This window comes from Myxocyprinus asiaticus, chromosome 8, assembly GCF_019703515.2.
Source record: "Myxocyprinus asiaticus isolate MX2 ecotype Aquarium Trade chromosome 8, UBuf_Myxa_2, whole genome shotgun sequence".
NCBI lineage: Eukaryota > Metazoa > Chordata > Actinopteri > Cypriniformes > Catostomidae > Myxocyprinus > Myxocyprinus asiaticus.
In genome coordinates this window covers 18553576-18579345 of record NC_059351.1, presented here as the reverse complement: position 1 = coordinate 18579345, position 25770 = coordinate 18553576, and the positions used below count along the sequence as shown (strand labels likewise).

Here is a 25770-nt window from a genome sequence, read left to right as displayed (position 1 = left end):
CAGAAGTTTTCCAGAATATTTTTAAAAGGGATCAGAAAATTGAAGCTACAAATGGTCAAATTAAACATTAATATTTCAATGTGTTATCTTTGCTACTCACAAACAATGTGATGAGGTCATGTGACAACAATATATCACACTACAGTTTAAAACATTAAGGTTTTTAGATTTCAATTTAACTTTAAAGTGAACACAGTGTCATGAATGTATTCAATATATTAAAAGAGTGAAATGTTCTCCTTTATTCTTTTCAGTATGGTCCGAAACACTGAAACAGCAGCTGCTGTAGTTCAGGATGACGCAGATGCTGATGAGGAAGACGAGGAGCCGCTGGATACAGATCAAGATGGAGATGGAGATGAGGAAAATGACGAGGTCATCGATGAGCGCAGCGACAACAGGCAGAGCACCAGTGTTGCCATGACAACCACCACCACCACCGAGTCCGTGGAGGAAGTCGTCAAAGGTGAGCGAGCTATGTGTTTGTGTCATTGTATCATTTTCTGTTCTCATATCACATCCAGCGACATGGATGGACGATATATTGAATATTCACAATATAATTGCTCTGATTTTGCTGACGAATTTGAGCAGCATTGTGAACACCACATTGATTTTGCGGTGCTTTTTATTTAGCCATTAAGTTTCCTATAGTCAAAGTTTCATTAGATAAATTTCACGATACTTCCTTGTCTCCCAACTGGCAAGTATGAGAGCATTAAGATGTTTAAATAACGGGGACCTGGGTAGCTCAGTGGTAAAAGACACTGGTTACCACCCCTGGAGTTCGCTAGTTAGAATCCCAGGGTGTGCTGAGTGACTCCAGCCAGGTCTCCTAAGCAACCAAATTGGCCCGGTTGCTAGGGAGGGTAGTTTCACATGGGGTAACCTCCTCGTGGTCGCTATAATGTGGTTCGTTCTCGGTGGGGCATGTGGTGAGTTGAGCACGGATGTCGTGGTGGATGGCGTGAAGCCTCCACACGCGCTGTCTCCATGGCAACGCGCTCAACAAGCCACGTAATAAGATGCACGGGTTGAAGGTCTCAGACGCGGAGGCAACTGGGATTCATCCTCTGCCACCCAGATTGAGGCGAATCACTACGCGACCACGAGGACTTAAAAAGCGCACTGGGAATTGGGCATTCCAAATTGGGTGAAAAAGGGGGGAAAAACCCCCCAAAAAATATGTTTAAATAATGTCTAAACTTCTGAAGCTAAACTGTGTTCAAGTTGGTAAGTTTTATTCAGTTCCCTGAACCAGTTCAAACCGAATCGATTTAAAACTCGCAATGATTTGTCTTATCACTCAAAAATGTTCTCTTAAGTCTTTCTGCAACGTTTTTTTCATATATTAAAATTAGGACTGTTGATTTAACATGTCAATTCTGTGTGATTAATTATATAAAAAAATAACATGTTAAATAAATTTACGCAATTAATCATGTCCCCGCCCAGACTGTAAAAAGGAATGTTTATTGGAGAAATTCAAGCTTGAAGTACCACCTGTTTTCTCCAGGGGGCAGTAAGTGAAACTCCAGCTGTTTAGGCAACATGCATCTTATACAGTGAACAAACCACACTTAGCCACAGTAGACAGCACAAGATGAGAAAACGTTTTTGCATTCAAACATGACTTGATGGACTGCAAAGCCGAACGCAAGGATCTCAAGACGTGTTTTTCTAAATTTTAAACTACATTTATTAACCTGACACAGCGACCTAAAAACGACATGTTTATGACCTGACACAACCAAAGTGAGACGCTCCACTTTGGTTATAATTTATTATTATAATTTATTATTAAGAACTTTTGGTTATTATTATCCACTTTTGGTCCTTATATTACTCCCAAATTTAAAACTGCAATTATAAAAACCTGTAGGAAATTCTTGAACGAACCCGTGGCTTGAAATTGCTAATAGCTCTATAGTCATTTCAAAGCAAATACATAAATATATATATACACCGATCACCCACAACATTAAAACCACCTGCCTAATATTGTGTAGGTCCCTCTCATGCCACCAAAACAGTGCCAACCTGCATCTCAGAATAGCATAGCTCCTATGCTTTGGATCATTGTCTTGCTGCATAATCCTGTTGTTCTTGAGCTTCAACTCACGGACTGATGACCGGATGTTCTCCTTTAGGATTTTCTGGTAGAGAACAGAATTCATGTTTCCCTCAATTATTGCAAGTCTCCCTGGCCCTGAAGTAGCAAAGCATCCCCACACCATCTCCATGCTTGACCATAGGTATTATGTTCTTTTCGTGGAATTCTGTGTTTGATTTACGCCAGATGTAACGGGACCCATGTTTTCAGAATAGTTTCACTTTTGACTCATCAGTCCACAGAACATTCTCCCAAAAGCTTTTGAGGATCATCAAGGTATGCTTTGGCAAAATTCAGATGAGCCTTAATGTTCTTCTGGGTTAGCAATGGTGTTCGCCTCGCCACTCTTCCATGGATGCCAATTTTGGCCAGTGTCTTTCTGATAGTGGAGTCATGAACAGTGACCTTTATTGATGCGAGAGAGGCCTGGAGTTCCTTGGATGTTGTCCTTGGCTTTTTTGTGACTTCCTGGATGAGTCGTCGCTGTGCTCTTGGTGGAATTTTGGAAGGTCGGCCACTTCTGGGAAGGTTCTCTACTATGCCAAGTTTTCTCCATTTGGAGATAATGGCTCTCACTGTGTTTATTTGGAGCCCCAGAGCCTTGAAATAGCATTGTAACCCTTCCCAGACTGATATATTTCAATCACCTTTTTCCTCATCATTTCTGGAATTTCTTTCGACCTTGGCATTGTGTGCGACTGGGTGAGACATTTTAGCCAGTTTCATGCTGCTGAAAAAGTTATATTTAGGTGTTGAATTGATTGAACAGGCCTTGGTGTGCTTAGTCCAGCTGAACCCCTTTATGAATGCAGCTTCGTAGATTTGGGGATTTAGTAACTAAGGGGGCAAATACTTTTTCCAGTTTGTATTGGATAACTTTTTTGCTTCATTTTTTGTTTTCAAATTGTATTATCATTTAAAAACTTTATTTTTTTGTTTACTCAGATTGCCTTTGTTTTATGTTAGATTTTGTTTTAATTTATGAGACAATTTAGTATGAGATATAAAAAATTAAATAAATCAAGAATCAGGAAGAAATCAGGATGTGGGCAAATACTTTTTCACAGCACTGTATATATACACCAATCAGCCACAACATTAAAACCACCTGCCTAATATCATGTAGGTCCCCCTCATGCCACCAAAATAGCTGTGACCCATCGAGGCATGGACTCAACAAGACTTCTGAAGGTGTCCTGTGGTATCTGGCACCAAGACGTTAGCAGCAGATCCTTTAAGTCCTGTAAGTTACGAGGTGGGGCCTCCATGGATCAGACTTGTTGGTCCAGTACATCCCATAGATGCTCAATCAGATTGAGATCTGGGGAATTTGGAGGCCAAGTCAACACCTTGAACTCTTTGTCATGTTCCTTAAACCATTCCTGAGCAATTTGTGCAGTGTGGCAGGGCACATTATCCTCTGAAAGAGGCCACTGCCATCAGGGAATACTGTTGGCATGAAGGGGTGTACGTGGTGTGCAACAATCTTTAGATAGGTGGTACGTGTCAAAGTAACATCCACATGAATGCCAGGACCCAAGGTTTCCCAGCAGAACATTGCCCAGAGCATCACACTGCCTCTGCCAGCCTGCCTTCTTCCCATGGTGCATCCTGCTGCCATCTCTTCCTCAGGTAAATGATGCACACACACCCGGCCGTCCACATGATCTAAAAGAAAATGTGATTCATCAGACCATGCCAACTTCTTCAATTGCTCCATGGTCCAGGTCTGACACTCACGTGCCCATTGTAGGCGCTTTCGGTGGTGAACAGGGGTCAGCATGGGCTCTCTGACCGGTCTGCGGCTACGCAGACCCATACGCAGAAAGCTGCGATGCATTGTGTATCCTGACACCTTTCTGTCACGGCAGCATTAAGTTTTTCAGAAATTTGTGCTATTTTAGCTTTTCTCTGGGATCAGACCAGACGGGCTAGCCTTCACTCCCCACGTGCATCAGTGAGCCTTGGGCACCCATGACCCTGTCGCCAGTTCACTGGTTGTCCTTCCTTGGACCACCTTTGGTAGGTACTAACCACTGCATACCGAGAACACCCCACAAGACCTGCCATTTTGGAGATGCTCTGACCCAGTCGTCTAGCCATCACAATTTGGCCCTTGTAAAAGTCACTCAGATCCTTACGCTTGCCCATTTTTCCTGCTTACACCACATGAAATTCAAGAAATGACTATTCACTTGCTGCCTAATATATCCCACCCCTTGACAGGTGCCATTGAAGCGAGATAATAAATGCTATTCACTTCACTTGGTCAGTGGTTTTAATGTTGTGGCTGATCAGTGTATATACAGTGTGTGTGTGTGTGTGTGTGTGTGTGTGTGTATATATACACACTACCGGTCAAAAGTTTTGAAACACTTGACTGAAATTTTCCTCATGATCTTAAAAATCTTTTGATCTGAGGGCATACGCTTAAATATTTGAAATTAGTTTTGTAGACAAAAATATAATTGTGCCACCATATTAATTTATTTCATTATAAAACTAAAATTTAATTTAAAACAAAGTTTTTGAAATGATGACTTGGACCAAATAATAAAGAAAAGAAGCCAATAAGTGCCCAGCATATAGACAGGAACTCCTTCAATACTGTTTAAAAAGCATCCCAGGGTGATACCTCAAGAAGTTGGTTGTGAAAATGTCAAGAGTACATGTCTGCAAATTCTAGGCAAAGGGTGACTACTTTGAAGATGCTACAATATAACACAGTTTTTTGTTTAGTCACAACATAATTCCCATAGTTCCATTTGTTATTCCATAGTTTTAATGACTTTACTATTATTGTAAAATGTGAAGAAAAAAAAAATAATAATAATAAAGAATGAGTGTTTCAAAACTTTTGACCGTGTGTGTGTGTGTGTGTGTGTGTGTGTATATATATATATATATACACATACACACACACACACACACTGGCGCCAAAAGTTTGGAATAATGTACAGATTTTGCTGTTTCAGAAGGAATTTGGTACTTTAATTCACCAAAGTGTCATTCAGCTGATCACAATGTATAGTCAGGACAGCACCATCACTATTTGAAAAAAGTCTTTTTTGATCAAATCTAGACAGGCCCCATTTCCAGCAGCCATCACTCCAACACCTTATCCTTGAGGAATCATGTTAAATTGCTAATTTGGTACTAGCTATAATGGCAAGTGATTTTCAAACACAGCTGAAAGCTATCTGGTTCATTAAATGAAGCTTAACTTTGTCTTGTGTTTGTTTTTGAGTTGCCACAGTATGCAATAGACTGGCATGTCTTAAGGTCAATATTAGGTCAAAAATGGCAAAAAAGAAACGGCTTTCTCTAGAAACTCGTCAGTCAATCATTGTTTTGAGGAATGAAGGCAATACAATGCTTGAAATTGCCAGAAAACTGAATATTTCATACAAAGGTGTACACTACAGTGTTTAAAGACAAAGGACAAAAGATGTGGAAGGCCAGATGTACAACTAAACAAGAAGATAAGTACATCAGAGTCTGTAGTTGGAGAAATAAATGCTTCACATGTCCTCAGTAGGGATGCAACGATCCGACACCTGGATCGGTATCGGCTCCGATACTGAAGCTTTTAGACGGACCGGGTATCGGTCCAACGAGCCCGATCCAAATCCGATACTGTGTGTTAGTCATGTTTGTTACTGTCAAGCTCCAAAAATGACATAAAAGAACCATAAAAACACCATTAAAGCAGTTCATATGACTTGTGCATTTTATTCAAAGCCACTTAAAGACGTGCGATAGCTCTGTGAATCACAAAAGGCTGTGTTTAATAAGTAAATATATAGTATGTGCAGCGCCAGCGTGTTAGTGATTGGTGCTGCTCTGTTGACACAAACTCAAGCACAGGCTGGTGATGCACTCGTGGCTATTTTTAGCCTTCACAGCGGTGCACAATATTTGAGCTCTGCTCAAGAACAGCATCTCAGATGTAGATGCTCAATAGTTCGGTTCACTTATAATATGCATTTAGAACGGCACCGGAGGTGCATTTTACCAGAATTTGAATAAGAAGCTAATTAAACTACTGTGAACTTGCCTACAAACAGACACATACAGGACTTCCTGTTTGTTATTGTGAGAAGCTTGTGGAAGGCTACCCAAAACATTTGACCCAAGTTAAACAATTTAAAGGCAATGCTACCAAATACTAACTAATTGTATATAAACTTCTGACCCAACTGGGAATGTGATGAAAGAAATAAAAGCTGAAATAAATCATTCTTTCTGCTATTATTCTGATTTCACATTCTTAATATAAAGTAGTGATCCTAACTGACCTAATGACAGGGAAATCTATGATTAAATGTCAGGAATTGTTTAAATGTATTTGGCTAAGGTGTATGTAAACTTCTGTTTAAACTGTATATAGAAACCATAGAACACCTATATATATATATATATATATATATATATATATATATATATATATATATACATATACAGGTGCATCTCAATAAATTAGAATGTCATGGAAAAGTTAATTTATTCAGTAATTCAACTCAAATTGTGAAACTCGTGTATTAAATAAATTCAATGCACACAGACTGAAGTAGTTTAAGTCTTTGGTTCTTTTAATTGTGTTGATTTTGGCTCACATTTAACAAAAACCCACCAATTCACTATCTCAACAAATTAGAATATGGTGACATGCCAATCAGCTAATCAACTCAAAACACCTGCAAATGTTTCCTGAGCCTTCAAAATGGTCTCTCAGTTTGGTTCACTAGGCTACACAATCATGGGGAAGACTGCTGATCTGACAGTTTTCCAGAAGACAATCATTGACACCCTTCACAAGGAGGGTAAGCCACAAACATTCATTGCCAAAGAAGCTGGCTGTTCACAGTGTGCTGTATCCAAGCATGTTAACAGAAAGTTGAGTGGAAGGAAAAAGTGTGGAAGAAAAAGATGCACAACCAACCGAGAGAACCGCAGCCTTATGAGGATTGTCAAGCAAAATCGATTCAAGAATTTGGGTGAACTTCACAAGGAATGGACTGAGGCTGGGGTCAAGGCATCAAGAGCCACCACACACAGACATGTCAAGGAATTTGGCTACAGTTGTCTTATTCCTCTTGTTGAGCCACTCCTGAACCACAGACAACGTCAGAGGCGTCTTACCTGGGCTAAGGAGAAGAAGAACTGGACTGTTGCCCAGTGGTCCAAAGTCCTCTTTTCAGATGAGAGCAAGTTTTGTATTTCATTTGGAAACCAAGGTCCTAGAGTCTGGAGGAAGGGTGGAAAAGCTCATAGCCCAAGTTGCTTGAAGTCCAGTGTTAAGTTTCCACAGTCTGTGATGATTTGGGGTGCAATGTCATCTACTGGTGTTGGTCCATTGTGTTTTTTGAAAACCAAAGTCACTGCACCCGTTTACCAAGACATTTTGGAGCACTTCATGCTTCCTTCTGCTGACCAGCTTTTTAAAGATGCTGATTTCATTTTCCAGCGGGATTTGGCACCTGCCCACACTGCCAAAAGCACCAAAAGTCGGTTAAATGATCATGGTGTTGGTGTGCTTGACTGGCCAGCAAACTCACCAGACCTGAACCCCATAGAGAATCTATGGGGTATTGTCAAGAGGAAAATGAGAAACAAGAGACCAAAAAATGCAGATGAGCTGAAGGCCACTGTCAAAGAAACCTGGGCTTCCATACCACCACAGCAGTGCCACAAACTGATCACCTCCATGCCACGCCGAATTGAGGCAGTAATTAAAGCAAAAGGAGCCCCTACCAAGTATTGAGTACATATACAGTAAATGAACATACTTTCCAGAAGGCCAACAATTCACTAAAAATGTTTTTTTTATTGGTCTTATGATGTATTCTAATTTGTTGAGATAGTGAATTGGTGGGTTTTTGTTAAATGTGAGCCAAAATCATCACAGTTAAAAGAACCAAAGACTTAAACTACTTCAGTCTGTGTGCACTGAATTTATTTAATACACGAGTTTCACAATTTGAGTTGAATTACAGAAATAAATGAACTTTTCCACGACATTCTAATTTATTGAGATGCACCTGTATATATATATATTATCTGTAAAATTATTTTATTTTATGTCACCCAGCCCCATCAAATTATTGTGTTGATTGTCTCATCTCATGCAGATGTGTGTGTTTGCATGTGTGTGTGTCATGTCAGAGGTGTGTTTTGCGAGTGCTGAGACGGGTCCGTGCCAGGCGATGTTGCCTCGCTGGTATTTTGTGCGCGAGGAGGGCCGTTGTGCACCCTTCACATACGGAGGCTGTGGAGGAAACCGTAATAACTTTGAGTCAGAGGAGTACTGTCTGTCCGTCTGCAGTAGTGTGTGTAAGTCATCAATAGACGGCTTGTGTGTGACAAACCTCTCTTAAAGGGATAGTTTACTCAGAAATAATCATTAACTCACCATCATGTTGTTTTCAAACCTCGATGACTTTCTTCTGTGGAACACAAAAGCAGGTGTTTAGCAGAAACCTTTTGTGTTCCACAGACAAAAGGCATACAGGTTTAGAACAACATGAGTGAGGAAATTATAACAGAATTACAATTTTTGAGTGAACTGTTTTTCTTTCTAAGATTGGATCCTTTCAAACTGATCTTCTCTTGTTGATCTGGGATTCTGACTTTCACACTCTCTCTCACACGTTTGTGTCATTGTCCACGCACCGAATGTCAGCTGATATGACTCACTAACAGCTGCTAACTGAGCCTGTGTGTGTGTGTGTGTGTGTGTGTGTGTGTGTGTGAGAGAGAGAGAGAGAGAGAGAGAGAGAGTTACATAAACACACTTACATTAAGTGTGTTGTGCTTGGCTTGGGTGCTAAATAAAAAAACAAATTCTGTAGCTTAAACTGTTTAACTAATTTCAGTATTTTTGTGAAACAGAAGTGTGTGCACGTGTGTGTTTTTCATATTTGTATGCATAAAATCTCTGATACTGTGACTAATATTCTTTATACATTTCTTTTACTTATCAGATATATTTAACCAGCCGTACAAACTTTGAGCTCAGAAAATCTCCTCTTTACTGTGTCTTCACATATTTATCTGTCAAAAATTAATCCAACTGCTGTTTGTGGTGTTTGCTAAATCAAGCACAACTATTGTTATTGCTCATGCTTATAATCAAACCACTAACAGTATGTATTAACTGTTCAGTGTGTGAGTTGTCCTAAAGTGTTTGTGCTCCGGACATGAGTGATCCCTCAAACCAAACCCTCTTGATGAGGAGAGGTGTGCTGTTACTTTACCAAGACATCACACTTATCATTTTACCTGAAAAAAATAAATAAAAATAAAATAAAATTCTATAGACTTACAGAAGAAGGGGACTCATATCTCAGTCATATCTAGAGAGCAGAATATCAGAGAGTGCAGGACTCTATAAACAACCACCTAGCAATTCCTTAGTAACCACCAGAAAACCCTAGTAACAAACTAGAAATACCATAGCATCCACCAGAACACCCAGCAATGCCCTAGCAATCACCAGAACTTTCTAGCAACCACCCAGAATGCCTTTGCAACTGAATATCAATGCCTTGGCAACCACCAGAACTACCTAGCAACCCCCTAGAATGCTTTAGCAACCACCTAGCAATGCCCTAGCAACCACAAAAACACTATAGCAACCACCTAGCAATTACCTGAAGACCCTAGCAGCCACCCAGAACACCCTAGCAACCATATATTAATGCCTTAGCAACCACCAAAATACCGTAGCAACCACCTAGAAATGCCCTATTGACCACCCAGAACACCTTAGGAATGTATATCTATGCTATGGCAACCACCAGAACACCCTAGCAACAACCCACATCAACCTAGCAACCTATCAAAAAAATGCTGGCATCTCCACGCTGTGATACAGAGTTTCTAATGTGTTTATTTCGCCACGCTGGAGTCTCATAGTCTCGCCATAGTTCAAACATGACAGTTGTAGTATTTTGAAAGTTTTCTAGTCTCTTCTAACCTCTCTGGCATCTTTACTCGCCTCATCATGTAGTTTAACAGTCTGTTCTAATGCTTCTAGACAACTAACTCTTCCAAACTCTCTGTTCTTCTGTTGCCATGTAATAAAAGCTTTTCTTTCTGTCATTCTGAAATCTTCCATCTTTCTCTTCGATCTGCAGTGCCCACTCCCTCCTCCAGCCCACCGGATGCTGTGGATCGGTACCTGGAGACCCCCGCAGACGAGAATGAACACGCTCACTTCCTAAAGGCCAAAGAGAGTCTGGAGGCCAAACATCGTGAGCACATGTCACAGGTATTACGAGAAACTAATTCCAGAGACAAGAGACATAGCATTTGTTCATCAACAATACACACTAAAACATTCCTTGATGGTTGTTTTTGCAACATTTATGACTGAGAATGCACAGTGGGGTCCAAGTGAAAATGCTTTTGTTTTGCTTTTTGTTTCAATATAAATTAGATTATCAGTATAATACAGGGTTCCCATGGTCATGAAAAAACCTCGAAATATCAGGGAATTTTTAAAATTGTGTTTTATAGCCCTGAAAAAGCCATTGGACATTTCTATAGTATTTTTTTATTCTAGTTTTCCTCTGGTCTAAAATATTACATGAGCTTGATATTGCTCGTGTGTAAAGGAAAACGTGCCTGCAAGGCATAATGATGTCTGATTTGTCAGTGAATCGTTTTGTTTTTAGTCAGTTACTTTGAGTGAATTTGTCGACACTGTTATTATGATTAAAAAATGTTTGGTCTTCAGTTTTTCAAAATCATTAAACTTTGTTTATTTCCATGTTTCCAGGTTTAAATTTAGATTTATAATCTCAAATATTCAATATGGTTTCAGACTTTTGGGCCCCATCAAATCAAATCTTAGATTGCAGGGAAGAAATAGAGGAATTCACAATGTGCAATTTATTTATTTTTTGTCCCCACATTTTAAATATTCAGGGGATTATTGTCTCTTTCAGTGTTATTTTTACCCTTAACACTGATTAAATTCTGACCCTGTTGGATACTGAAGATAGAAGTTCTAGACTTGTGATTTTGCCATCGTGTTGTCTGTAGGTGATGAGAGAATGGGAAGAGGCTGAGAGACAGGCCAAGAGTCTGCCACGCAACGACAAGAAAGCCGTCATCCAGGTGAATTTACCTTGCCACTCTTAGATTCAATACAACAGCGTGTCCCTTAAAGAAAACATTTTTCATTACATGTTAATTCCCCCAAAGCCTATGAGCTAATTTCTAGTCTCTCGATTTTATTGGAATATTGTTTTAATTTCTCCTGCCGCTGTGCTTGACTTCTCCATATTTCTCATCATGAGCGCAGCACTTTCAGGAGAAGGTGGAGGCGCTGGAGCAGGAGGCCGCTAGTGAGCAACAGCAGCTGGTGGAGACGCACATGGCGCGCGTGGAGGCGCTACTGATCGACCGACGGCGGCTCGCCCTGGAGAGTTACCTCGCCGCCCTGCAGGACGATCCACCCAGGGTATGTACATCTATATTAACATACAGTATGTTCATTTTTATGCTGACTCGCAGTCTTCACCTCCTAATCATCTGCACACTGGCTCTGTTTCAAAACCTAGTAAGCTATGCTATAATGTAAGTATGCCTATATAGGCAGCTGCCTTCTAAGACAGCATCTTAACTGAAATGGGACCTCATAAACGATTGATTTGTGGTGTTTGCTAAGTGAAGCATCACAAGAACAGTTGCAAATAATTAGGGCTGTCACGATTATGAAATTTGACTGACGATTAACTGTCACAAATAATTGAGATTATGAAGATTGTCATACAAACTGTCATGCTTAAAGGGTTAGTTCACCTAAAAATTACAGCATAAGTAACCCATATGACTCCAGTGGTTAAATCAATGTCTTCTGGAGCGATTCAGTTGGATTTGGGTGAGAACAGACCAAAATATAATTCCTTTTTCACTGTACATCTTGCCATTGCAGTCTCTAGGCACAATCATGATTTCAAGCTTGATTACACTTCCTAGTGCTCAAAGCATGCGCAGAGCACTAGATTGTGCTATAGGAAGCAGGGACTAAAAACAAAATGTTTTTCATTTCAGTTCGTTCTGAGCAAAAACAGTATTTTTTAATTCTGGCTCAGAAGTTCCGCTGTCTCCATTCTAAATGGTGACCAGTTAGAACAAAATAAAAGAACAGTTATTAACGTTCTTTTTAAAATGACAGTACTCTGCGTTGTGAAATGCCAATTGTAGTGTTGCCTGATCTAGCAAGCAACCTGTTCAACAGAAAATAAAGAAAAACTCACTTTTATATACCTGTTGTTTTAACATACTGTCTAGGTAGTCAGCTCACTAGGGATTGGACCGGAGTCATTATATTATTCTCCTCTATTCTTCTGTTTCTGTACATCTTTTCTTCTGCTCCTCTTTTGTTCTTTCTGGTTCCTCCCTCTCTCTCAATCTAATTTCCTGTTAAATTTCCAGGCCTACTGTTGTCAAGAAACACAAACACAATCCAAATGGAGAAAAGAGAATAACATAGTTTCAGACCAACTAACAGACTTAATATACTATCTAAATGTTTGTAAACTAATTAAAAAAATGAAATGATTTTTTCTTTGATATCTTTCCAATCACAATATTGTACAGCAGAGCTTAGCCCGATCCTTGATAAAAAAAAACTAAAAACAAAACTCTTATTTGTCCACGACATGCTTTCTACTGTGTTAAATCACGTTTGTATTGATGTTATTTTTTCTTCTAATTTATTCTTTTTCATTTGAAATGTTGAGTCATAATTTATATTTGTGTTTTTTGTGTGATTTGTGAAGTCAAGCATCACTGTGGATCATAGTGATTAAAACAAACAAGTTTAAACTAGATAGGTAAAGTTCGTCAAGACAAACAATGGTGTTGGCTTGGCAAAGCCTTGTCTGAAATTTTAAAGTGGCTTGGTTTAAAGTTTGATGGTTATACAGACATTACAGTAAAACAAATTGCGGGCTAGCTAGCTAGATAGTCAGACAGACTGTCACATATATATTCGGATAAACCATCAGAGAGAGAGAGAGCAACTTAAAGCAGATCAAACACTTTTTGCGTGTTTGTTTACATTTGAATTTTTGACAGTTGGTGTTTGAATTAATCAGCATTCCATTGGCCCATTTTAACATTCCGTTAATGTAAGTCTATGGGATTTTTCTGTTTTTTGATCGTACACTGTGTAAAAAAAACTGTACATCCGATCAGTTAGAAAAGACATAGCCCACTATTTCAGAACAGTCTGAAGGTCTGTGCCAAGTCTGGTGGATGTAGCTTGAAAGTTCTTTTTGTCTTGATTTAGGAATTTTGAAAAAAACCCTAAACAAAGTTTGTAGGAAAACAATAACAAGTGATCATTTGTTTTTTTGCTCTCCTCTGAGGGTATCACTGATCCTCTCTTTGTTTTGTCTGTCTGTTCTCTATCTGTAGCCACGTCACGTGTTCAGTCTGTTGAAGAAGTACATCCGAGCGGAGCAGAAAGACCGACAGCACACGCTCAAACACTTTGAACATGTGCGCATGGTCGACCCCAAGAAAGCTGCTCAGTTTCGCCCTCAGGTATGTTCTAAATCAGGGGTTTTCAAAGTCTTAAACAGTAAGATCATGGTGCACTAACACGCTATACGCGGCCATCATTTGCGCCGATTACACTCTGTTATTGTAAATTATGATGACACTGATACAACTGCAAAGATGGGTGTATAAAAGTGTTAATGGATAGAATACAGACAAAAGAATGATAATAGGCATATCTTACTGAATGGGTACTTAAGAGTATTTAAGTAGATTTGATTCCTTTTGTAGACTATTTAAACTAAAAATGTTGCATGACATATTCTTGCAAAATGTCTCCACGCAAACGATTGTACAGATGTAGGTACATTTGCACCAGCTCGCTAATAACCCTGCATGCCGTTGTGTTCATGTTGACTGATATTAACTGACTGAAGTTGACAGTTAATTCCCAAAGTAGAATAGGTGGAGCTGCAGGTCTGACCTACTGATGACATGATCCAATTGCAGAAAGGTGTTTAGCAGCAGATTAGAAGTTTTCCTGAAAGTTTCCCCCGGCGAGCTGTTACGAACCACAGAAACTAACTCAAAAACACCTTCTTTTTGGCCAGATTTAGTTCTAAATGACGTCACACCCGTCCGTTCTTCGATTTACGTAGGAAGTGTGCTGGGGCCTTTAGAAGGCAACTGCCTATGCAGACAGTAGACAGCAAGGCAGCTCACTAGGGTTCAAAAATAAGCCGTTGATTGAAACCTGTTTAGATACACTGATAGTGAATGGTCTGAGAGGGATTTGAGTAGATTAAAGGCTCAGTGACCCTCCTGACCTTTGACCTCAGGTGTTGACCCATCTGCGTGTGATAGAGGAGCGGATGAATCAATCTCTCGGGCTGCTGTACAAGGTTCCGGGGGTTGCAGAAGACATTCAGGACCAAGTTGGTGAGTTCCTGATGCACGTGAACATACACATTGGCATCCACTATACATATGCATGAAATTCACATTAAAAAAAGGCACTTATTTAAACTAAGCTGCAAAAACGACTCATTTGGAAATCCCACAGCTTTTGTCTGATGGATGAATACATAAACATAGCGTAACAACCTTGAATAATGTTATAAGTGGACCTCAGAGAAAAAAATTAATGATTAAAAAAAGAATACAAACCCTTTAATTTGATCAAAGGACTTTGACAAACACATCATGAAATTATTCACTGATGCATATTCAGTCTTGCATAAGTAGAAATGTGTGACACCACTGAACGCTTATGTTCACCTCGTTCCACTGCTTCCTCATTTAAGGAATGTTTATTTGTGTCGAGTGCGTCACAGTGCCATCTGTGATCCTCTCTCACACGCTCTCTGGCTTCAGTCCTGCATTCGCCTGTCATTAAGCTCATCTGTAATTAAACCTCTGATCAGCAGGTTGTTTTCTCTGTAATCCGCTTCTCTAATGTCTTCTCTTTGATTTGCTCACCACAGTGTTTCCTCCTGTTTTCTGGTCGTGGTCTCTTTCACATGCTTCCTTTTGAATTCTGCCTTTAATTCTTTCTTTAAACACAAAAAAGAGGATGTTAGTAAATCTAGATTATTCTGTTGCGTGGCCTTTCATTTTTTGTTTTGTCAGGATATAATTGTCTTCAGAGATTGTCATTTTACAGTCTGATTAGACAACACATGACTTGTCTAGGTGTCTAATAGGAGAATTGAATGATGATATTCTAATTAAAGTCATTGTAACAGGGTTGAAATGTTATTGAGTCTAATTTGTCATTACTAGTTTATTACAAAGAGATGTTAAAGCTGATATTTTATTACAATTATCCATTTTCAATAATCAGTTGTTTACTATACAAAATCATGGTTACAGGGTTGACAACTGTAAATCGTTCCATTCTGACAAACTTAACAAAACATAAGACAGTGATTAAAAAAAACAGGAGGCATTTACTTGAGCTAGAGGAGTTCACTTCCTGAAAGAAAAGGTACATTAATATAATCAGGGATAGTTACAATGTCAGCAGTGTTGACACATATTCTGAGGACACAAAATCGATTATGGAAATCATCGACAATGAATTTCATTATCGATTAATTATATCGATATAATGAGCACGGAGAAGCTCCATCAGTGACATCACATTACAGCCCAGTGAAAAATGTGTTGCATGATGAAACTCGCTGAGACAAGCTGAAGAGGAAAAAAACACGACCCAAGTTGTCCAGCACACAAGAGCACTTTATAAACTCTTCAAAGAAGATCACAATAAGCGTACAGTTTAATGTGGAGTGGTTGCTGCTTCAGGTGCGTTTACTGTTTAATGCGCTTAAGAGTAGTTTCTTTCCAACGCATAACTTACATTTGACCTTATTTTCTATGTTTTATCATGTATACATATTATGAATTCAAAATCAGGTGTGTATTTAAAAAAACTGTTTGTTTTTACCACATGGGAACCATTAGGGTTAAACTTTGCTATGTGGTTAGTAACCGTGTAACATCATACCACGATTTCAGTTTCAGTGTAATGATTTGTGCAGCTTTCATGGATATCACACTAATGTTTAAAGGTCATGGTGTGCCGGTTTTTAAAGTGTTTTAGATGATTTCTCTTCCTCATGTGAGCGCATTTAATACAGTGATCACTGGGATGAGACCTTCCAGCATGAGAGTGAATCTGCACTGTGCTCACAGATGATTGTACTGTATTAAAATGTATTTAATGCTGAATATAATGTATAATAATACTAAGGGTCCTGATATTTGATAGTCCTCCTGATAATGCACATATGTAATGTCTGATTTCACCAGTAAATGTATACCATGGCATACATTATTTTACTCAATAAACATACACAGATTTTTGAAAAGAATAGTTTAGAAAAATGTAATCATTGACAATACTATTTTAAACCTTACAGTATTAATTTAAAATATTTAAATGTATGTAATCAGTGACAGTGTACAAGCATACTGTATGTATCTAACATAATTATGTATTTTTCAGTTGGGCAGAATTAATAATACTTTATTCTGGTGTCACTATTGCCCTCTGCTGGGCTGATTTTTTGTCCCTCTCTGTCCCCGATGGGTCATTTTACTCTTTAATGAACAGTACTTTTTGTTAAGTTTTACAAGTAAAGAAAGGAACTGTTATGCATAAGTCCTGAAAGTCATAATAATAATAATAATAATAAATTCAAAAGTTTGAGAGTTTAGAATTGTGAATTCAGTACTGTAAATTGAAAAAAAAATCCTTACACCCTTTATCATTTCTGGGGGGGGGGGGTTCTCTTATTTTAATAAAATACAGGAAATAAAAAAAATTATCCGATTGATCGATTAATTGAATACATAATAGAAGATTAATCAATTACCAAAATAATCGTTAGTTGCAGCCCTAAATGTAATTCAAATAGTTATTTTAACTTAAAAATAAAGTTATGTTTTAAATTTAACTTTAAAATAAAGTTACAAATTGCTTGATCTCTCTCTCTCTCTCTTTGTGTTTGTCAGAGCTGTTGCAGCGCGAGCAGCAGGAAATGTCCGCACAGTTGGCGAACCTTCAGAGTGACGTGCGGGTGAGTTATGGTAACGACGCCCTGATGCCCGACAGCACCGTCAGTCTCGACCTGTTACCTGCTGGAGACACGCAAGGTTTCGGCTTCATCCACCCTGAGAGCTTCAACCAGCCCAACACACAGAACGAAGGTACACACACACACTATTATACTTGTTTTTACTATATCAGTGAGTGCAATGGTTTTTATAGACATGTTTTTTAAACATGATTTACTTGTTATATTGTTTTTTTTTTTTTCAAATGTGGACATCCCAAATGTCTCCAAAGGGAGATTTTGTCAGATTAAGTTAACTTCTGGAGACAAATCTGTTTAAAATCTTTACAATTTTATGACAAAATATAGCTAAGTATGTACACATACACAGTGCTGGACGTATCCCAACAGTCCATGCTGTTACATGAGCATCTGTGCCAGGTCAACATTGAGCTCCATATGGGAACAGATCCTCTCATCTGTCACACACACACACACACACACACACACATATGAACAAATCTATACCCTCGAATGAGCAATTCATTAACATGTGGCACACTGATGTCATTATGATATTAACATGCATAATATTAACAGTATATTAACAGTATGTAAAGTGAATCAGTAACCAGTGGCCCATCTCTCTCTCTCTCTGTACAGTTGAGCCTGTTGATGCTCGACCTGTTCCTGACCGAGGACTCCCAACACGACCCGGTACGATGTGATATTATCATATGACTGTGTCTGTTTCAAACACCAATGAGCTGCCTACCTAGACAACATTTTTAGTAGGGCTGTCAATTTAAAGCGTTAATTTAGCGTGATTAGTTATGTAAAAATAATGCCCTCTGATGCGTATGTCAATTCTGTAATAAAAGTACAGATTTTCCTACTATTCGAACAATTCAAGCTTGAAGTACACGTGTTTTTAAAGAGTCACGTCAATAGGTAGCAGCGCGCCTCAACAAACCTCACAAGCAACTAGTTGATTTGTAACTAGTAGGACCTAATAAACAAGCAAAACAAGTTTTCATAAAAATTGATGTCCACAAATGATTTTCTACAAAGCTGAATTAATCATTCTGATTAAAAGTAATGGCCAGCATCATCAAATCACTGCCAACCATGTTAAAATAAAATTTTGCATTCTAAAATTCTGAATCTATGTACTGATTACCATAGTCCCATGTCTGCCAAACATGTTGAGTGGTCCAAACATCATCTGCAGCCTGAAAGTGAACTTTTGATCAGATTTTAGGAGTGAATCCACTTAGCTGCATAGAAAGCTATTGGATGCACCCTTGCTCCCTATTTAGTGAATGACTTAACCTCCAGTGAGCTGTCTGTATGCACTGGTCTCAGAACAGTTAGAAATGCACCTTATTTTTATCCTAACTCCACATAAAGCCTCTGAAAGCAACATTTTCGGCTTTTGCATGAATACATTTATTCTCAATGTGAAAATGCATAGTAAATATATAGTAATGCATTTAATAATGTCAGTGAATAGAACCGTATTGTACAGTGATAAAATCAAACAATAACAAAATGTATATTAAAATGAAGCGAATTGACCCACAGATGTGTTAATGTTGAAAAATATTTAAAAGAACTAAAAATATTTTTTCAACTTTTGAGGGAACGCAGTCCTAATTTTAACATATGTGGACATCATGTTATCAGCACGCTGACACACGGAAAATGAGACTTTTTAAAAGATTTTTTAAAGCCGCATATCAAACGATATTAGAGACACTACTCTTTACAACCAAGCAGGTTTCAATCAAAAAACTTAAGAGTTTTCTTACCAGAGGCACTTTTGTTGGCACTGCACCAGTAGTGGCCATTCCTGTATATCAGCGCTGTGCTGTTGTCACGTGACGCGGTGCAGGAGAAGTTTAACAGTTAAATGACAGTGTAGAGTCTTGAGAACAGTATTTAGCTGGTTTTAATCCGTTTAAATCATGCGTTGCATATAGCGAAGCCAAAATTCAAACGTCCACAGGGGTCGCACAAGGTTAAACTGTTGTGTTGTCATGATAGTAGTTGACCTGAAGAAAAAAAAACAGACCGTAGAAGAAGACAGTTCACACTGATGTACACTATAGTGCCCCTTGAGGCAACACTGAGAATGCAGTGTGTATTTGCAATGCGTTTTGAATGCTCAGACACAATTCAGAATGTAACAATGTTAATCTGCACTTTCCTTAATTTTCTCTCTGTCTTTATATTTGTTTGTTTGTTCAGTATCTGGACTGAATCCTGAAGATGTTCCTGAGTTGCGGATGGAGGCTGAAGAGAGACACAGTGACGTTTACCACCAGAAACTGGTACCACAGCACACTTCATATATTTATATATGTTGATCAATGTTGGATGGTCAAATTTAATTAATCTCTTCGGTGTATTGTATCAAAAATACAGCTGAATTAAAAGGCGGCGGGCATCTGATTTACACGTAAACCAACCAATTACAGTTCACATCATGTACATGATCAACAACACCACAATAATAAACCGTAGTGCAGCAAAGCTGTTACAGCACATCAAGAGAATTTAATTCTCAAGTTGAACATCAGAACATGAAACTAACATAAAAACTATAGACATTTTAAAAACTGCAGTAGTTCTTTGACCTTGTTGCCATGTTACGAGTTGAAGTTGTCTTGGCAACGGTGTCCTGAAGAGATGGCAGCTGGTCTGACTTTAATCTCTCCTCAGGTGATAATGGCTAATGCATTTATTTTTCTCACGTATTCTCTCATGTAAGGTTTTCTTCGCAGAGGATGTCAGCTCCAATAAAGGAGCTATTATTGGCCTGATGGTTGGTGGTGTTGTCATAGCAACCATCATTGTCATCACCCTGGTGATGCTGAGGAAGAAGCAGTACACGTCCATTCGTCACGGGATCATTGAGGTCAGTGAGAGCAATTGAGAAATGGACCCCTTATCATTATATTCATCATATATCTGATTTAAAGCTTGTTCTGTGTGTGTTTGAGGGCTGTCAATAAATTAAATTAACTTTTCAAAATTACAGTGTGTTGAATTCTAAGTATTTAGAAGTCACACATAACAGAATGGAATGTTAAAATGTCAAATTAAGTGAATGTTTTAAAAAATAAACTGCTTGGGGGGCCTGGGTAGCTCAGTGGTAAAATATGCTGGCCCAAACTGGCCCAGTCGCTAAGGAGGGTAGGGTCACATGGGGTAAATTCCTCGTGATCGCTATAATGTGGTTTGTTCTCGGTGGGGCGCGTGGTGAGTTGAACGTGGTTGCCGCAGTGGATGGCGTGAAGCCTCCACACGCACTATGTCTCCGTGGCAACGCGCTCAACAAGCCACATGTTAAGATGCGCCGGTTGATGGTCTAAGATGCGGAGGCAACTGGGATTCATCCTCCACCACCTGGACTGAGGCGAATCACTACTCGACCACGAGGACTTAAAAGCACATTGGGAATTGGGCATTCCAAATTGGGAGAAAAAGGGGAAAATAAAAAAAAATAAACTGCTTTAAAGAATAAAAAAACTAACCACACATGTTTTGCTTCCATCTTAGTTTTGAGGCATGTGTGTGGTTAAACGTCTCTAATCACATCTAACTCTCTGTCTTCAGGTGGATGCTGCAGTGACTCCAGAGGATCGTCATCTGTGCAAGATGCAGCAGAACGGTTATGAGAATCCCACCTATAAGTTCTTTGAGCAGATGCAGAACTGATGGTGTAGACGTTACCCTAAACCCTCCCTAAACCCCTCCACCCACCCCTCATGATGGGACAGAGCAGGTGACGCCATATGTAGCTCATGGCTACAAACATCACGCTTATTATTGGTCCATGTCTGTCAAATGCATTATTGATATTCAATTTAATGCACAGTTCAAATTCAGTTCAGTGCACAATTCTAATTGAAAATCAATCCATAATTCAAATTTAATTGGCAATTCAGGTTCAGTTCAAATTCAATGCACAATTCAAATTGCAATTCAGTGCCCAGTTCAAATTCAGTGCATAATTTGAATTCAATTCCTTGCACGATTCAAATTAAAATCAGTGCTCAATTCACATTGCGGTTCAAATGCATAATTCAAATCCAGCGTAAAATTAAAATTGTGTACAAATTCAATACATAATTAAAATTCAGTTCAATTAAGTGTACAAATCAAATTCAATGCATATTTTGAAATTCATTCAGTTCACAATTGCAATTCAATGCATCCTTCAAATCCAATACATAATTACATTTCAATGCAGAGTTCAATGCACAATTTGTAAATTCCGTTCAGTTCACAATTCCAATCGCAATTCAATGCACAATTCTAATTCAATGTATAATTAAATTTCAATGCACAATTCAAATTTAGTGCATAATTCGAATTCAGTGCACAATTCTAATTCAATGCAATTCAATTTAAATAAAAAATTCACCCCAGAATTTTTAACTAATGAAATCAGTTTGATTTAGTTTGATTAGAGTTGATATATAATTCTCTAAGTTGCCTGAAATGTAGGTAAATGTGATCTGTAGACTCGCTGTATTCCTCCAGTACGGTAACAGAGCTGTATCAGGTTCAGGTCTTGGCTGGAATTGGACAGCGTTTAGTCAGTACTAGTTGTTTCTTGTTTAAGGCTGTTGAGTTACTGGTTTGTCCGCTGCACTGTCTCACACTCCTCAACAATTAAACACTGGGACATCTGACCGATGAACGTCAGTGGCTTCATCCTGTCAGACAAACTTCCCCCCCACCACCCCCCACCCTTCATCACACCATGACTGCAGCTGTGCTGTGTTTGGTGACGCAGATCATAGACAATAACATTGATCACAAAAAATAATGTAGAAAATGGTGAAATTGATGTCTTTATGAACGAGATCTTGAAAATATTTTATTGATTGTTTCTGGTTTGTTTTTCAAAAAATAAGAAAAGAAATCAATGTAAAAATGAAAACATTTGCCAAAAAAAAAAAGTGTTTTTTTTATGTCATGTCAATATTGAAGTAATGCAAAAAAAAACAAAAAAAAAAAACAATAAGAATAGTTGTAACTGTAGTGCATGATAAAAAAAAATGTATGAAAAAACTGCTATTTGGATCTTGGTCTTTTCTCACGTAGAGACATTGTAGAAGGTTTAACGGTTAGTAACTTGTAAAAGTGTGACTTGAGTCACACAAAAAAATAAATGAAATTGGCTTTCCGCTTTGATAAAATTTAAATCAGTGGTTCTCAACTGGTTTTGATTCAGGACCAATATTTTATATTAGACAAAGCAGCAACTGAACACAGTACTAAAACTGTTTATCGAACATAAACATTTCCTTAAAATAAGATGTTGAAAGTTATTAACATTTAGGTTTTTAAAGGATGGCGGCATGTCATGCAACCTGTCCATATTGACATCTGTCTAATTTGGCTCGTTTCTACCGAATGAAACAATTAATTTTGGCCAAAAAAAAAAAAAAAAAGTTGGACAGGACACACTTTTTTAAAAGTCTATTTATTATGCCAGTGTTAAAAAATACATTTATATGGCTTGTTGTTGTTGTTGTTGTTTTTGCATTTAGCATCGTTTTCCCTTTTGTCTGGGATCAGAACAGAGCTGAGACCCATTTTTGAATCGTGACCCACCAGTTGAGAACCACTGCACTGAAAACACGTGCTTTTATTTTAATATCTTGTTTGCTTTTTATGAAATGAAGCTCCAGCTCTGGATGGCTGGTTAAGGTTATCGGTGTACATTACTATCTTTAAATTTAATTGTTCTTATCCTATGCATTTCAGAGATTTATTTACTACTTCTTTATAAACAGCTATTTAATTTTGATTTTCCATTGGACTCGTGGTTGTATGTGTTTTTTAAGCAGGTGTTCTTGGTCGGTGCGGTTGGGACGGGACATGTTCTGTATGTTTGTATAGTCAGTTTTGTGTTGTTGCATCACTCTGTGTGAGCAGAAGTAGAAAACATCTTTCTCCTCTTGGTTTCTTGTTTGTCTCATGTTACACAGCAGCACCACTGAAGCTTGTGAAATCTCATTCAACTGATTCTTTGCTGCAGAAACAGATGAGCGATTGTGAAACCTGTCAGGATTCACTGAAATTTACTTTCAATTAAAATGTAATGCATAAATCAAATTCAGTTCAACTTCAATACACAGTTAAAATTCAATGCATAATTCTAATTCAGTTCAGTACACAATTCAAATTGAAATTAATTGCATAATTAAAATTCAATGCATAGATTCTGCATTGAATTATGCATTAATGCATGAAACCTGTCAGGAACATGTCCAGGTCAAATTTCACCCCAAAGTCAAAAGTAAGAAATGTGAAATCAATTTTGCATAAATGCATAAAGAAAGTGAAGCCTATTTTTAGGACCATACAAATGTTTACGCATTGTGACATTATTTTTATGATAATCACATTTCTCCTTGAAGCCTCATTACGGTAATGAAGAAATAATTGTATTTACATTCATCTTGTAAAAACATCATGGTAGTATTTGTTGTACTGAATTTTCTGTGAATTTTAGTTTATAAACAAAAATTGTGTCTGAAATGGATGGTTAACATCGTATTACAGTACAAATATTTTTCTTTTTTTTTTTTTTGCCTGTGGGGAGGAAAATATGTTTATCATGCAAATAATATCAATGCAAAAAAAAAAAAAAAATCTCAGCTAGATTTCAGTTTCTTCATGCAAAATTGCTTTTTGATTATGGGATGAAATGTGACCTGATAATTCACCCAGAATGTCTTTGGTGATAAATTCTGAATGCATCATGCACTGCTGCTTTTGCCTGTAGTTAACACATCCCACCTCAGAAAGGTTCATAATCAAAAATAAACCTGTATAATGAATGTCAGTCAATCGTTTACTTAATCGACTCTCAAGGCAAACAATTAAGCGATGAATGTTTATCATGGTCAATTATTTTCATGTTTAATTTACCTGGATGGGATTTCTCAGTGTGGATTGCTGTATAGTGCTGTGGTTTGATCAGATCTGGAATGTTTTTTAAATGTTGACTGGCTGCACATTAGATCTACAGAAAGCTGATGAGCTTCTTTAATTCAGTGGCATTTCATTCTTCTCTTTGTAACATTTGCTTTGACTGGTAAAACAATTATGCTTTCTACACTGTATTCCATAAATAAAGATTTGAATGTACATACAGACTTCTTTGTTTTGACTCTTAATTTTTATTTTGCAAATACAGTGCATCAGATATAGTACATCAAATGCAATCTGTCTGGGCAGGCTTCACTAGAACTCAAGGGCCCAACGGTGAACAGTATTGTGACGTGTGTAAGATATGTTTAAAATAATGTTGTTGAATTTCCATTTCATTGCAAGGTTCATAATTATATTTAACTATAATTCCGTACAGTAATCATTTTCTACTCGTCGCTCAAGTGTATTTGCAGAGTCAAACTGTCTCCCTTGTCGTCAGAGTGATTTTAATTATTTTATTCTCATCATGTCTTTTAATCTCCTTGTATTTAAATTGATCAATTAATCGAAACCATGCTTCTAACGCAAAGTAGAAAAGAGCAATATTAATGTTTTCTCCAAGAAGGGTTTGCTCGGTAAATGTTGCCACTGTAATAACTGACTATTTCCTATTGCACACACAAGGATCTTCCTGCAGGGGGCGCTCAGCGGCTCAAAGAGCAGAATATTCCAATGAGGAGCATTCAAATCTCAGGGCGTTTCAGGACGTCTTATTGGAAACATCTGTACGCTAGAAATATAATCATTTAAGTGTATTAATTCCAAACATTCATATCAGACAACGAATTGAAATCCACCCCAGAAATCTCTATTAAATGATTAAGCAAAAACCTCACCCAGTTATCACAAATGGCTTTGAATGGTTCTTCCGAAGCAGCGCTGAGAAAAGTGACACGTACGCGTCTCAACCGTGCCGTGTAGTCCGAATACATGAATTATTACATTGGCAAACTTTATTAACTATTAAATATACACAGCAAAGTTAAAAAGAAAAAAAAAAAAGATTGTTTTAGACACATCGTACGTACCTGAACAATTGGAGACAACTTCCGGGCCACAAATTCTCGCCTAGTTTTCAGCCCTGTTTTATGTTATTTGCCCATTTTACCACTTAATATCACAATTATACGAATAGGCTTTTGTAGCCATGTTGATTAACCCCTAGAGACCCAAACACAGAGGTTAATGATATATTTTCTTTTTTTCTCCTTGAACATGTTTTTGTGAATCCACTGATTTAAAAATATATATATATATATATTTTTAAACAAATGCTGATGTGACTATTGTGACTTTAGCAGAGATTGTTTTAGCAAGCCGACATTCAATATCAGAGATTATTTAGCTCGAGACGGACCACTTGTATTAAAATGGAACGGCCAACGGATGTAGAAAAGCAAGTACCGCCTTACAGGTAAAAGAGCCAATCATATTTTAGATACAGGCATCACCTGTTAATCAACACGAAAACGTATGACCATTGGCTGAACCAGCCTGTAAAATAGTGTTTGTTTTTTTAAGAGTGATCTGAGCTAAAATAGGCACAATTTATGATACCATTAT

At 37.9% G+C, this 25770-nt stretch overlaps 1 protein-coding gene across 2 annotated transcripts in view; it reads left to right on the top strand.

The window, feature by feature from the left end:
- appa (amyloid beta (A4) precursor protein a) overlaps positions 1 to 24371 on the top strand; it is a 64808-nt gene extending 40437 nt beyond the window's left edge. The window contains exons 6-17 of one of the 2 annotated variants that reach the window (XM_051705350.1): positions 255 to 466; positions 8279 to 8446; positions 10252 to 10385; positions 11162 to 11236; positions 11424 to 11582; positions 13547 to 13675; positions 14470 to 14569; positions 17150 to 17344; positions 17854 to 17907; positions 19441 to 19523; positions 19964 to 20110; positions 20812 to 24371. In XM_051705350.1, coding sequence (XP_051561310.1) covers positions 255 to 466; positions 8279 to 8446; positions 10252 to 10385; positions 11162 to 11236; positions 11424 to 11582; positions 13547 to 13675; positions 14470 to 14569; positions 17150 to 17344; positions 17854 to 17907; positions 19441 to 19523; positions 19964 to 20110; positions 20812 to 20913 — 1558 coding nt within the window. In that variant the 3' untranslated portion in view covers positions 20914 to 24371. The remainder of the gene's footprint in view (positions 1 to 254; positions 467 to 8278; positions 8447 to 10251; positions 10386 to 11161; positions 11237 to 11423; positions 11583 to 13546; positions 13676 to 14469; positions 14570 to 17149; positions 17345 to 17853; positions 17908 to 19440; positions 19524 to 19963; positions 20111 to 20811) is intronic. The other variant, XM_051705352.1, reaches the window with a different exon arrangement.
- The last annotated feature ends 1399 nt before the right edge of the window (positions 24372 to 25770 follow it).